At 38.4% G+C, this 13,848-nt stretch overlaps 1 protein-coding gene and 1 long non-coding RNA gene across 5 annotated transcripts in view; both read left to right on the top strand.

Moving 5' to 3' along the window:
• Positions 1-13,848, top strand: part of LOC124266255 — a 34,042-nt gene that overhangs the window by 19,662 nt on the left and 532 nt on the right. The window contains exon 2 of the long non-coding RNA XR_006895699.1: positions 13,808-13,813. This is a non-coding gene — a long non-coding RNA (uncharacterized LOC124266255). The remainder of the gene's footprint in view (positions 1-13,807; positions 13,814-13,848) is intronic.
• LOC124266254 lies at positions 908-13,812 on the top strand. 4 transcript variants are annotated; one of them, XM_046701065.1, is made up of 9 exons: positions 909-1,053; positions 5,065-5,498; positions 6,732-6,777; positions 7,051-7,164; positions 7,401-8,103; positions 8,280-8,467; positions 8,604-8,675; positions 9,454-9,648; positions 10,042-13,812. In XM_046701065.1, exons 1-9 carry the CDS (start codon positions 1,038-1,040, stop codon positions 12,603-12,605), a joined length of 4,332 nt encoding a protein of 1,443 aa, XP_046557021.1. In that variant the 5' UTR covers positions 909-1,037; the 3' UTR covers positions 12,606-13,812. The 4 variants fall into 4 exon arrangements, with proteins under 4 accessions (XP_046557023.1, XP_046557021.1, XP_046557025.1 ...); XM_046701067.1 differs by lacking the exon at positions 8,604-8,675 and having other exon boundaries at positions 908-1,053; XM_046701069.1 differs by lacking the exon at positions 909-1,053 and having other exon boundaries at positions 5,217-5,289.

The following is a 13,848-nucleotide window of genomic DNA, read 5'->3' as shown; positions in this document are numbered from 1 at the left end:
TTCATACCTAATTACAATCAGAATTATTTCAGAAACACTAATTAGTGTTTGAACTATTTTAAATAATGTATACGATTCTGTGGTATTATTGTGACCACAAAGTGATGAAGAAACAGAATTCATTTCAGATAATCCTTGTCAAACAGGATGACATTTTGGTTCCATTTTAAAATAACACTATTAATCGTCCCATATATGCAAATGAATAATACGGTTGACAAGTTTAAAATAATTAAGAAAACTTAAGATTCTTTTCCAAATTATAGTGGAGAAATAAATTTGGGTTACATATTCGAAAATGAATCTGGAAATAGTAAATGTTAATTTGTATTTCTTCTAAAAAAAACAAGAAGCACATCATATTCCGCACATCAGTGGCTTTAAGTTTTAGCGTTAGCCGGGAGCAGTACCGCAGCAAATCGGGTTTCACGAAATTGTGGACTGTTTATCCTAGTTCTGGTCGCTACACACGCCTGTATAAAGCAATCGTTGCTTTAAGTAAATTTAAGAAATGATGTTTATTTCAAACTCCTTGCCATATCCACGCATAGTCAAGTTCAAATCTAAATAGAACTATTTTTACATGTGGAGCCCAATAAGTGTTAACAAGATAGGCTTGGCTCCTGTACGTACTATTTAGACCAAGCAAAACTAATCTATCCAGCTTTAGTGCTGGAGGTCACTGTGACATACCTGACGAGTGTTATTCATATGATGTGAGAGCCTCTTCAAAGCATTTGGTGTGATAGGCTCGTTGCCAACACACGTATCAAAGTGTTTTGTTGTTTGTTCTGTATATCCTTATCTGGGTGTGCTGGTTTGCACTGCACATTTGTATGCACGGGCCGTCAGGGTATAGAAACACAGTTTCATAAATACATACTAACATTTGTATAGCGCCGATATCCAGCTTAGCTCAGCTGCTCAAAGGCGCTTTGTTACCCACCTGTAACATAGTGCTCACCCTCAGATACGTATTACGTAGTGTTGGTTATAACTGTTTAAACGACTGGTTGTTAGATGAACGTTCAACGTGAATGGCAGGAGCGCAAGGTGAGTGTTAATTCCTATCAAACATATAAAACATCATGATATGTTTTACGCATGTGAAGTTCGAACATAAATGATTGTGGCAATAAGTATTTGATTTCAATAATACTTGAGTAGCGGTGTTTATACATTCGCTAATCACGCAAGGGTTCTGTGTTTATGTATCACATAATCATGATACCAGGGAAACGTATCCTACTGCACTGCTGGAACTGATCATACAATTCAAGTGTTTACCCGAAACTACTGGGGACATATCAACAAGACGACATAGAGGATTGCATCAGAAAATAAGTTGTGTTATTGTGACCTCAAACTTTAAGTTGGCTCCATCTGTCTACTAGCAGATTGTCCAAAATATTCAGTGAGGCCTTGAATGTTGTACCCTTGATAAAAATGCTTCTGAGCATGACTTGTATGACGATCTATAACAGTGTACCTCAAGAGATGTGATATGTTGTTCCAGTGAAATCTTTGATACAATTGATAACTTTGAAGTGGTTACCCGCACCCTATCAGATCACTTTCCCTTATTATGTTACTTCAGTAGATCAGAAAATCATGTTAGTGAAGATGACGGGGTTGTTTACAAAATTGACAGACACAAGTGGAGGCCGTCAAACTCTGATATATTTCTTAAATCTCTTCGTGTACTTATATCACTGTTGGACATGAACGATTTTTCTCTGCTTTATCAAACAAGCACAAGAGTGAAGCTACTAATATACTTATAAACATTGTCCAAGAAAGCGGAAAAGACGTGAACATGTTATTAAGAAAACGTGTCACTAAAGAAATAAGTGAGGGCTTAAAGAAGAGAAAGTATTCATCATTAGATAAATTCCGATTCACAGGAAACTTCAACTATCTTAAAGAATTTAGAACTTTTGGAACAAATACAAAAGAAGTTTGCCGTAGGAAGTGTGGTTTCATTGACGGATCCAGGTGTGTGTGTGTGTGTGTGTGTTGTGTGGGGGTTGTTTGAACCCTACCCACCCCTTTGAAAATAACTTAAGACCACATTGAAGATTTTTTTGCGTTGGATCCGCTCATGGGTTTTTACTACAATTTACAACCAAACAACTACTGCAATCTTGTAAGGATGGGAACTATGATAAAACATTCTGGTCTGGTGTTCAGTCATTATTATGGTAACCAGTTACACAGGCTACATCTATCAACAGTTTGCAATGGGTTGACTATTTTAGAGACTAGTATTCTGAACATTAAAGATGTTAACATGGACGAAGATTTTATAACCTTTGGCAAACAGTATATATTGCAAAATGAATTTGTAATGATTGATGATGAGTCCAGTAATATTTTAAATAAAGAGATAACCATAAATGAAGTAACAAATGCTTTATCAGCTTTAAAACTTGGCAAAGCATGTGGTCCTGATGGACTACCTCCTGAAATGAGGAAACACGGAGGTCATATTTTACTACCTTATTTGCATGTACTTTTTAATTGTATTTTTAACTCGGGAGACTTTCCTTCTGCTTGGTCACAGAGTATTATCTTCCCACTTCACAATAAGGGAAACAGAAATGATGTTAATAACTATAGAGGCATTTCCTCGATGGACATATGCGGGAAAATATTCACTTATATTTTAAATGAAGGACTGAAATCATTTGTTAATGTGTATAATTTAAATCCAGAATGTCAAGCTGGATTCCGCTCAGGCTATTCAACTGTTGATAATGTTTTTACCCTTTGGCTGAATAATAATCTTTAAACTTCGAATATTGTATCAAATTAATCTTCCTCCATTATGCAAATTCATGTCGCGAGAGTGAGGTGAGGTGAGGTGAAATTGGGTTTAACGTCGCGCTTGAGAATATTTCGCTCATATCACGACGTGCATGCATGTGTATGTGTGTGTGCGGCTGCTTGTACCAGCCCATACTATAGCTGGTTTTATAGTGCTAGCCCACTGAGATACCATGCCGCAGTGAAGCATGAATACCCCACTCAGACACATTATACTGACTCCGAGCCGACCAATCCTTGTTGTACCCATTAATGCCGAGTGCCAGACAGGGACCAACAAGTACCATGTTTTAACGTCTTTTGGTATGACGCAGTCGGGGATCGAACCCGCGACCTTCCGCTCTCCGGGCGGATGCTCTAACCACTACACGACGGAGGCGGTCCATGCCGCGAAAGTAGTACGGTATTAGTGCCAACTTATTGTTATGAGAGTGGTTTTCTTTTGGTAATTTGTAATATCATTGATTAAGTGAAAGTCATTATGGGTCACAATGTTTAAAGTTTGATTCTGGGTTTTGGCTCGCATCTTGCATCATGTTCTATGGCAATAGTATTTTTAGTGGCACGCCTTTTTGATAGCACTTCAGAGTTGCCTCCCTTGGCAATATTGTTTATTTACGGCTTTCATTATGCCGTGTGTTCCACATGATTTCATAACGTTCTGAGGGAATAATGATGGAGTATAGCTTTGCCAGAATGTTCGAGAACTGTATAAAGGCCGGTTGTTGCGTTGTGCGACACGGACCTATCACATTACTGGAGTTATACACATCTCTCTGCCATCGTAAAGTTGTTCACATTCAAGACTGACCGTGCTTGCCTTCAGTTATTGTAAACAACCTTCAGTCAGTATATCTGCTCTCACTGTAAATGTCAAGACTCTGGTGAGTTACTATTTTAATATTTGTGACCCATTATTTTAGATTTGTGACTCAATTGCATTGTACTAGAAATCTGTATTGTCATTCATTGTAGTTTGCTCATTGTTCAATATATTATTGAATATTTTAGACTTGTCTGTGTTCTATTTTGCTTGATCAAAGGGGACTCTTAAACCTTTTGTCACGGCAAATTATTAACCATAACAGTATTAATGTGCGGTTATTAAGCTATCATTTTCAGGAATGTAGACAAGGGTAATTAACCAATCAGATTGCGGAAAAAAATCACTATATGGAATCATTTTTGTCAACTTTATATAACAAAGATTTAAGAAGACTTTTATCACTTTTAAGATTAGGTGAATTAAATATTATGACTACAGGTAGAAGAAATAATATCCCAAGAGAATTAATATTTTGTCCATTTTGTAAGAACATTTTAGAAGATGAGGTTCATTTGATGTTTATTTGCCCAAAATATAATGATTTCAGAACAAGATATATGTTAAATATTGACTGTAAATATTAAAATTCTCTCATTAGCCTTCTTCAAAATGAAATAGCAACTATTTATATATGTATGCAAAATATATTAAGGAAGCATTTATGAGACGTATCGCATTATCATTGTAAATATATAAATATATGTTTTAGTTATTGTGCACATCATTCCTTTTGCATTGTATTATGCATTGTACATGGGCCAGTGGCCTTTCTACTGAATAAAGTTATATATATATATATATATATATATTTAGATATATAGATATAGATATAGATATGTTCACAAGTAGTGAATTAATCGCTCTCGTTACATTGACTTCTTTTGGCCTTCAGAAGCACTATGGGCAAATCCAAACAGCAAAATCAATACACCAGTCAATATTTTCTTCACACCGTTGTCAAGGGATAGCATAACATACCCACAATGTAGAAATGTTTGAAGCATGTGCATGATAGAACGCATATCGACGCAGATCAACCAATTATCAATGAAATACAGTCTGTCCATATCACATGCCCCAGGAAAACCGGAGGTACAATAAGATAAGTCTCACCCTGGTATCATCGATTATGATATTATGATAAAACACAGTATTGCTTGTCATTTGTTCAAGTAGTGCTTATACTCTGTAACGATATTGGATCTGCCTTAGCTTTACAACCATGCCTGGAAATTTGAATGGTTTATATGTCAACAGGTGGATGTCATCCTGCAGAAAATTAAATTTCTTTGTGATATGAACTGACAAAATTTCAAGCATTTTGGATTTAATTCTTTTTCGCCTGCCTACTAATAGTTTACTGTGAACACCTGTTTCCTGTTTTGTGAATAAAATTAATTTAATCATTTCAGATGCCTGTGATTTGTGCGAGACTGCTGTTAATGATGACGACATCCCTTTACAAGAGCCATTTCGCCTAACAATCGACATCAAAGCCACCCTGGTCAACAAACCACTCACAAAGGAAGATAAGAAAATCCGGAAGACTGCCAGGGAGGATAAAATTGAAGAGCTGACCAAAAAGGTTTCAGCCTTGCGAAACGCTGGAGGAGGGGCTTTGCTCGTTCATCTGCAAGGTCTGTCACCCAATGATCGCTGTCTCGCGCTCTTTAACGAATATGTCGATGACACGTTAACAAAACTGATCGAAGACGGAGTTCTGTTTGTAGACACATACACCAAAATCTGGCTGAGTGAACACACGACGAGTGAAGGATACCAAGAGTATTTGCTGCTTATTGTTAAGTCATCCCCTTCTTTGACCACAGCAGATTTCAAAACCAAGGTGACTTCCGACGAAAACTTAACACGTCCAACAACCCTCAATATTCAAAAATTGTTGTTCAGCGAGAAACAACAAAAGGAAAAACGTCCAAGAATAAGAGGCCTAGAATCCATCCAGGAAGGCAGGGATATCGAATTTAAATCATTTGACAAGACATTATTTGATGGAATCATTAAACAATCAAATGTTCAAAAAGTACTAGAATACATTTGGAAGGATCTCAGACTGAGAGAATATATTTCCTGTTTCACAAAAAACCAAGACGGTGGTTCCTATTACCTAGGAATAGGCGAAGGTTTAGAAGACATTACTGGTTATAATTACAAGACAAAGTCCAAGATCCTTTCTGGGATTCGTGTTGAACCGAGATTACACGAGACTGTAAAAAAAGGTTTGACAGAGTTGATCAGGCAACACACAACAGTTCAAAAAGGGAATGTAGCCCAACCTCGTAGTGCAGACTCGCTGGTGAAATTTAAGTTTCATGAAGTGGACAAAGGCCGAGTGTACATCCTTGAAGTGGCAGTAGGGTACACGCCTGGATGTGTCTTCTATGATACGCCAGACGTCTATACCATGGTTGAGGGGAGTAATCAAATGAAAGCAGTAGACTTCTCCGAGTGGCTTGAAAAAGTGAAGACTTTCCAACCTGCTCATCAGTCCAAATGAGTGATAACAGACGACAAGAAGGAGTGATTTGATAAGTGGACACATTTTAATACCGGACAATCTGACTGAAGGGACCAATAGCCCTTGAGGGTGTGTCCTGTCATTTTCAACGTTATCTTCAAGGAGAAAGTTACAAGTCATATATTATAGCAGTAATTGGTATTCCGCCCTATTTATTGCCGATGTGACGTTAAATATTAACTCACTCACTCACTCACTCCGCCCTATTATGATAGAGAAAATGACTTGTTGCTTATAATCTCAATCATCACAGGATAAACACAGGTTTCGGACTGTAGGCAGCTGAAACATTGCATATGTCCAACTGACAATCAAGCTGTAAAGATGGTTTGTGGTTGTAGAAGTACCGAAACATTTTCTAGTGGGACTAGCTGAGGTCATTATTACACTTACTTCAAAACTGTTTAAACAGATGTGATCCAGACTTTGCGTGTGTCCCTTTGAATGATCCCTCGAATTCTGTTTTCTAAATGTTCGTAAAACCTAATGGTTATATCTTTCACATTGAATTAAATCTTTTTATTAATATTGTATGGTATCCAGGTGAAGGAAAGCGTGTGTACCATGGCCGGTGTCGCCTATATGAAAGGTAAACACTTTTCTACTGTACCCCTTGTTTTTATTTTTTAAATCAGTAAAGAGATATTCAGATATTTACCACAACGAAATGCTCATTGGAAATGTTGCATTATCCCGCGAAAAACGTCTTACATTTCAGGTCTGGTCACAGAGATTAAGTTTGTTGGTTTGTCATCGTCCAACGGTTAATCCGACGGGTGATATTTGAGATCTTTATTTCCTAACATTACTTGCCATGATGTGATATCACCAAAACTTGTGCTAAAAACACTCATTCTTTCAGAACCACGACACACAGAAGTTGTTGTTTCATGGCCAAGTAACTCCCCACTTCTTCCGAGGGTCCGACTGCAAGAGGAACTATTTGAAGCAATCCAGACGCATGTCCTCACTTCTGGTGACGTATTCACAGCATACATTGTGATGACAAATTCTTAAGTGGGACAAATTGGTTACATTTGAGTGGAAGTGACGTTTTGTTTATAATCGTGAGGTTATGAAGGTAGAAGCTATAACCGGAATTATCGTATTAATCACGAGAATATCATATAACATTCCTCTATCAGTTATCATTTATTGAACAATCATGACGACCAGTGAAGGATGTTTTTTTGCAATGCTTTGTTTCTTCAGGTAAGCTGTCGGTATATCCACCAAAGACTGCTCGTACCATGTCCGACATCCTATACCAGAGAATTCAGACTCATGGAAAACATTTCGAAGGAGGATTGTCCTTTGTGACAAGATCACTAGCAGTGGTGTTGAATTTCCCAAAGGTTTATATTCCAGATGGAGTGATATCGGAAGTATTCTATGTTCTTCCAGATCGTCCATCAATGATCCTCTGCTTTGTGTGTGAGAAAAGAGACGATCTCGGGAAATATGTTCTCCGTCTTGCCCGGAGAGCAATAAATCAAATCCGGAAGTATACAGATGAACATTTCAGCGCAGTCTATGGTCTTTTGGACCCTGGTGATTTAGAATCAGACAACCTATTCGCCGATGCCTTGAGGTCAATTGAAGACAAAACCTCTGCTTTATGCAGCTTGCATGCACTTAGCATGAACAGTGTGAAATGTATGAACATAATACGTGCCTTTCTTGCTGCAGTAGCAGTTACTGATCTCACAGAAGGAGACAGCATGAAACCGGAACTGCGCTTACTGTCCAAACAACATTTCTGCAAGTTGGTGGAAAACATTGATGAGGACAGGGTAGTGATTGACAAGGCCACAATTCCAGAAGCAGAGATACTTATGATCGAAGTAGCAAGGAGGCTAGAGAAGAGGGGACAAACCATCCTTCTTGTCCAGGAGGACCTAAAGAAAAAGCTGCAGTGAGTGGTTGGACTCATAATTCAGAATATATACAACCACCATAGCTGTTCCATATCTTACCGGGCCAATGCTAATGTGGGTTTTCTGCACTGCCCAATGGGTACCTGTAAGAAGGAGATGTATTCACAATGATAAATGAGGAATTGGACTAAATAACATATCTTTATTTTTCCAGAGAACAACATGCAGACATTGTGTCTCATATACTTGCTTCTGACGAACTGGAAGACGTTTCTAGAGATAACTATCCTAACATACAACACATCGTCGCAGACAATATGAAAATGAATGACATCAAGAAACTTCAACTGGACGATGAAAGAAGTGGAAAAACTGTCATTTGGCTTTTCCACAATTCTGAGGGTAACTATGTAATGGAATTACTAACTGGTTGTAAACTAATCTACATTAGATATTCTTACAACAGGAAGAACGAAATCAGAGAGTTTAAAATGTATATCACAGTGATATATCAATTTTTTCTTTGGTATTCTGACAGCTCGAGAAAACGCCACACACAAAGGACCGCATTCCCTTGAGGGTGCAGGTGAATTGAGAGACGACAACAGTGGTAAGAACAAACCAATTCATTATTTTGACTCCACTGTAAATTGTAAAACAAACCATACGTCTACTAATGCTCTAAAAGGCTCTCAAAACATTGTAAGGAAAGGCTTTTGTGATCCATGGGCAATCTCATGCTACAAAACAATCTGACAAATAGAGATATAATGCTGGGTCCAGGAAAATGTACAACCAAATCCATGTTGCAAATAGTGACCATATTGCTGAAACTAAATGTAGAAGATTGATTTTACATATTCTCCGAAAGTATCTGGGACCAGTGGAATACATACCATATGGGTTCATAAAAATAAAAGGATTTAAAATAAAGTTCACTGAGAAAGTGATAATTTAGCATTTTCAAACTGTCTAACTCAGTTTGAAATTTGAGTAAAAACTTTAGTTTGTTTCGAGAAATCTGGGCCTGGTATATGGAAGATATTATTCCATAATGGACAAATAGCAAGTTCCCTTCCACTCATATATAACATTAGCTAATATAAACGAAACAGTGAAACAGCCTTGTCCATTTCAAAAGCATTTGGATCTATACATCAGGATTCTTATCCTTGACATGGAAAAAACTGTATGACAAAGTAATGGTTCAGCCTTTTCTTCCTGTTCGCTGTTTGTCGCTGTGTGTGATGTTGCAACCTACCGTTTCCATCCAGGTATTATCGCAAGATTATGATACAGCCGATATTGAATGATGCAGCTGATGCCATTCATGGTTTGATCTTCAGGCCATGCTGCATTTGTACTTTCAAGTATTCACTTACTTTCAGAACTCAGTTTTTCTGGAGAAACATCTACTTATGAAAGTGCTGATGACATGAGCCGTTCTAGAAATGAGGATGGGTACTGGTCGGGGGTGACTGAATCTGATGATGACGACATGGAGGCAATACAATCAAGTGATGATGCAAGGGAAGCAGGTGAAATACAGCTGCAAGATAAGTCCAGAGATGACAGTCTACGTGGTAAGACTATTTCCGAATACGCTTTGTCTAATGCTGCCTTACATTATCTTTGTGGCACTGTTATTATATTGTTATCTTTGTAAATTCTCCACCTTGCCTAATGTAAACATGTTCTATCTATATATATTGATTATGTGCACTTTTGACTCAGTATTCACTTGATGAAGGAGAAAGAATTATCTCTGAAACATCCTATGAAGAACAAAAAAAGAGAAGTTGTTATCCAGACAAATTTCATGTATTCATTGCTCATCTGATCTAACAGGAATTTCTAAAAACGTTCAGACGTTTTTTCAGCTCTTGTGTTCAAATGCCAGTCTGTCATTCTTGCACAAAATATTTAGTTAAAATACCACTATGATGAATATTTATGACTGCATATTCCAATTTCAGACTGCGCTGAGCAAACCATCAAGGAAAGTATTTCAGGAACGGCATCTTCACCGCTGCTGCCTCATGTGACAAAATGCCTTAAGGAACATTTTTGTACAACGATCATTGGTCAGCCCGGTGATGGCAAAACTACTCTTGCTTTCCAGGTTTTGTCTGAAATGCACAGAAAGAAATGGAAAGTTTATATTGTGGAAACACCACAAGATTATTTTCGGATCCAAAAGAGTGACAGGTATATCATTCTTTTCAGCAACATTTTTGGCAATCCCAACTTTCAGTTTGACCACTACCGAAAATGGCATCCTGTCCTGCTGGACGTAAGTCAGGAACAAGTAGCGTCGGCTTCAAGATGTCAAGTGGTATATACAATATTCCTGTTCAGGAAAAATGTGTTTCAAACAGCACTCAAATATATCACTCCTTTCAAAAATACAATTTTTTCTGAACGTCAAAGAATTGACTTTGAAAAGATTTATAAAGCAGAAGGGAAAATAACACTGGATACTGACAGGACAGCTGATAAAACATCAAATGATCATGTCACTGATTGTTCAAAGACAACATCCCCCCTGCTACACAAGCTGTGTATGATGATAACACTAAGACATGAAGTTTTTAACACTCAGGCCATGGACAGGGAAAGTAGGTTTCGACATATCCTCAACAACTTGATGGTCAATGAAGGGATTCTGTCTACTTTACAAATCTGTATCCATCAGAACTGCATCCCACATCCAGCTGAACTCTCAAATTTGCAACTAAGAAGACTGTGCACAGGGGCCGGGGCATCTCCTTTGAGAAGTAAGCAGCTCACTGAGGCACTTACACAGATGGACAGATACATCCTTAAGAAGTCAGCTCATGGATTCGTGTTCTCACACTCATGGACTTCAGAGGTAGTTGCGAAGGTTTTGGCTGAACATGATGAAACTACATTTATAGTTCATTGCAGTCTCAAGTATTTAGAGTATGTGCGCTTTGAGCCAAATGAAGTTGCAGAGTTTGATTATGCCATTATCGTCCCCCAAAAGTCAGCAACGGTTCTTGCACAACGTCTGCGTGAAGAATTGTTGAAAGGTCATCTTCAGTTTGTCATGTCCCACATGTCACTGACACATCCAGTCGTGTGCGACGCAATTCAAACACTGCTTCAAAGAGAGAATTTCAAAATGAGAGATGCACACTCAAAGAAACAAATACTGTCCTTCATTCCTATTTGCAACATACCCTCCTTAGAACTGAAATTGTTGGAAGTAGCTTCAGGAGGTATTTCCACAATGCAATGCCTTCGTATGTGTAGCAGATATGGTAATGTAAGACTCATGAGACTGCTTATCGAGAAGATCGAGAAAAATGCTCCCATGCTGCAGCAAAAGAGATACAACGTAGGAGAATTATTTAGAACCTGTGCTAAGTGGAACCATGCAGAAGGATGTGAGGTTTTGTTGAAGTATGTGGATGTCAACTGCATCGGTAAACGGGGCAACACAGCCCTTCACTACGCAGCCAGCTCGGATAACCTGGAACTGTTATCGCTCCTCTTGAATCAGGATGATATTGATGTTGATGTTCTGAATAAGAAAGGGGAGACCGCGTTGGCAATGGCTTTGTATTGTAAGCATGAACAGGTGGCAGAAACTTTGATACAAGCTCGAGCCAATACACTCCTCAAAGATAAGTATGGTCGGACAAGCTTTCTGATAGCAGCACTTGTTGGGTCTGTGTCTATTCTAGAATTGTTACTGATATCAGATCATAGATGCATTTATCACTGTGATGCCTTTGGAAACACGGCCTTACATCTGGCAGCAATAAAGGGCCAGACAGAGGTGATCAAACTTCTCTTAAAAGAAGGTTTAGACATTCAGAAAGGAAACATGGACAGGATGACGCCTCTCCATATTGCAGCTACAAATGGACGATACTCTGTTGTGGATCCCCTTCTCAGCATAGAAAGAAATTCAGCTACTTCTAGAGAAGACGGAAAGCGTTTTGTCCGAGGTGTGTCTGTGGATCTTAAAGATATTCATGGCATGGCACCGATTCACTACGCAGCCATTTGGGGTTATGAATATGTATTAGGAAGACTTTTGCAAAACAAGAGCGAGGTTAACCTGATGACCGAGAAATCTGAAACTGCACTGCACTTAGCAACTCAGGGCGGCCACATTGAAGCTGTACAATCCCTTCTGAAAAACAAGGCTGATGCGAACTTGTCTGATTGGAAAGGAAGAACTCCTCTTCACATTGCTGCCGAGGAAGGACATCTAAAAATAGTAAAACTCTTTCTCAGGGAGAAGGTAGACACTCAGAAGGTCGATGAAGACAACAAAACAGCTCGTGAGTTAGCTTTTGCAAATAAACATCGAAGCATTGTGAAGGAGATTTCCAAAGTTCGAAAGAAAAGAACTGAAGAAACAGAACTCTCTCAATACAAGTTAGACAGCTGGCTTGACCGGCGCTCTTCGAGGTCTAAAGTGCAGAATACAGTAAACTTTGTACCATTTGTGATCGCTATCATTCTTATGGTTTTGTCGTGTTTTTTCTCCACTATCATAACGTAGATCTCCGGTGATTGATCTAGTCACACAGTCGACAAAAACATCCTCTTAAGGTTACAAGAATCAATTTGGAGTGGTTTAAAGTACCTGTCATTTTGGAAGTTCAGACAATTGTTCCTTATACTTAATTTTATGTACCTGTCATTGGACATATTTGAAGTTAGCAACCCGGACCTGATTAAGAGAATGTGTTTGTAGATTTGCAGTGATCTAGTTATAGAAATTTCGCAGCTATCTTGCATGTCACAACCCATGGAGTCATTGGACGGATAATCGAGACTGGTTGTGTTCTTGTGGTGGCTTTACCTAGTATCTTCCTGGTGTTGGGGCCCTTACTTGTGGTGGCTTTACCTAGTATCTTCCCTTGTGTTGGGGCCCTTACTTGTGGTGGCTTTACCTAGTATCTTCCTTGTGTTGGTGCCCTTACTTGTGGTGGCTTTACCTAGTATCTTCCTTCTGTTGGGGCCCTTACTTGTGGTGGCTTTACCTAGTATCTTCCTTCTGTTGGGGCCCTTACTTGTGGTGGCTTTACCTAGTATCTTCCTTGTGTTGGTGCCCTTACTTGTGGTGGCTTTTACCTTGTACTTATGTGATGATTGGAAAGGGTTTTCATGCTTTTAGTTTAAGAGTTTAACAGTTTTCATCGCTTTAAAGAATATAGAAATATTTTTATCGCTTCTATTTCTATGGGGGATGGTTGGTAGCCTAGTGGTTAAGTTGTTCGCTCGTCACGCTGAAGATCCGGGTTCGATTCCCCACATTTCTGTCCATTTCTGGTGTCCCCATGCGTTATGTTGCTGGAATATTGCTAAAAGTGGCTAAAAGACACACTAAACCCACACTCAGTTAGAATATAGAAATATTTTTATTGCTTCTATTTCTATGGGTTTACTAGGATATGTTAATGCATTGTGTGATGCCATGCATTCTGACACAAAGTTGACATGTAGTCAGTGGACTTTCTTGTGATTAGGGAAAGGTTTTATTACTTTTATGATTATATTTTGCTTTGATTATGTGATGATTTGAAAGGGTTTTCACGCTTTTAGTTTAAGATTTCAACAGTTTTCATCACTTTAAAGAATATAGAAATATTTTTAACGCTTCTATTTCTATGGGATTACTAGGATATGTTAATACATTGTGTAATGCCATGCATTCTGAGACAAAGTTGACATGTAGTCAGTGGACTTTCCTGCGATTAGCAAAAGGTTTTGTAACTTTATGATTATACAATGAAATGTTA

This window comes from Haliotis rubra, unplaced genomic scaffold, assembly GCF_003918875.1.
Source record: "Haliotis rubra isolate DU_JTF1 unplaced genomic scaffold, ASM391887v1 Scf1241, whole genome shotgun sequence".
NCBI classification, from domain to species: Eukaryota; Metazoa; Mollusca; class Gastropoda; order Lepetellida; family Haliotidae; genus Haliotis; species Haliotis rubra.
The sequence above is the reverse complement of the archived record's forward strand: the minus strand, read 5'-3'. Positions and strand labels throughout refer to the sequence as shown.

Coding starts and splice junctions, on each gene's coding strand:
- LOC124266254 (XM_046701065.1), top strand. Junction 6,778..7,050: donor CGGTGTCGCCTATATGAAAG/GTAAACACTTTT, acceptor TCATTCTTTCAG/AACCACGACACACAGAAGTT. Junction 7,165..7,400: donor GACGCATGTCCTCACTTCTG/GTGACGTATTCA, acceptor TTGTTTCTTCAG/GTAAGCTGTCGGTATATCCA.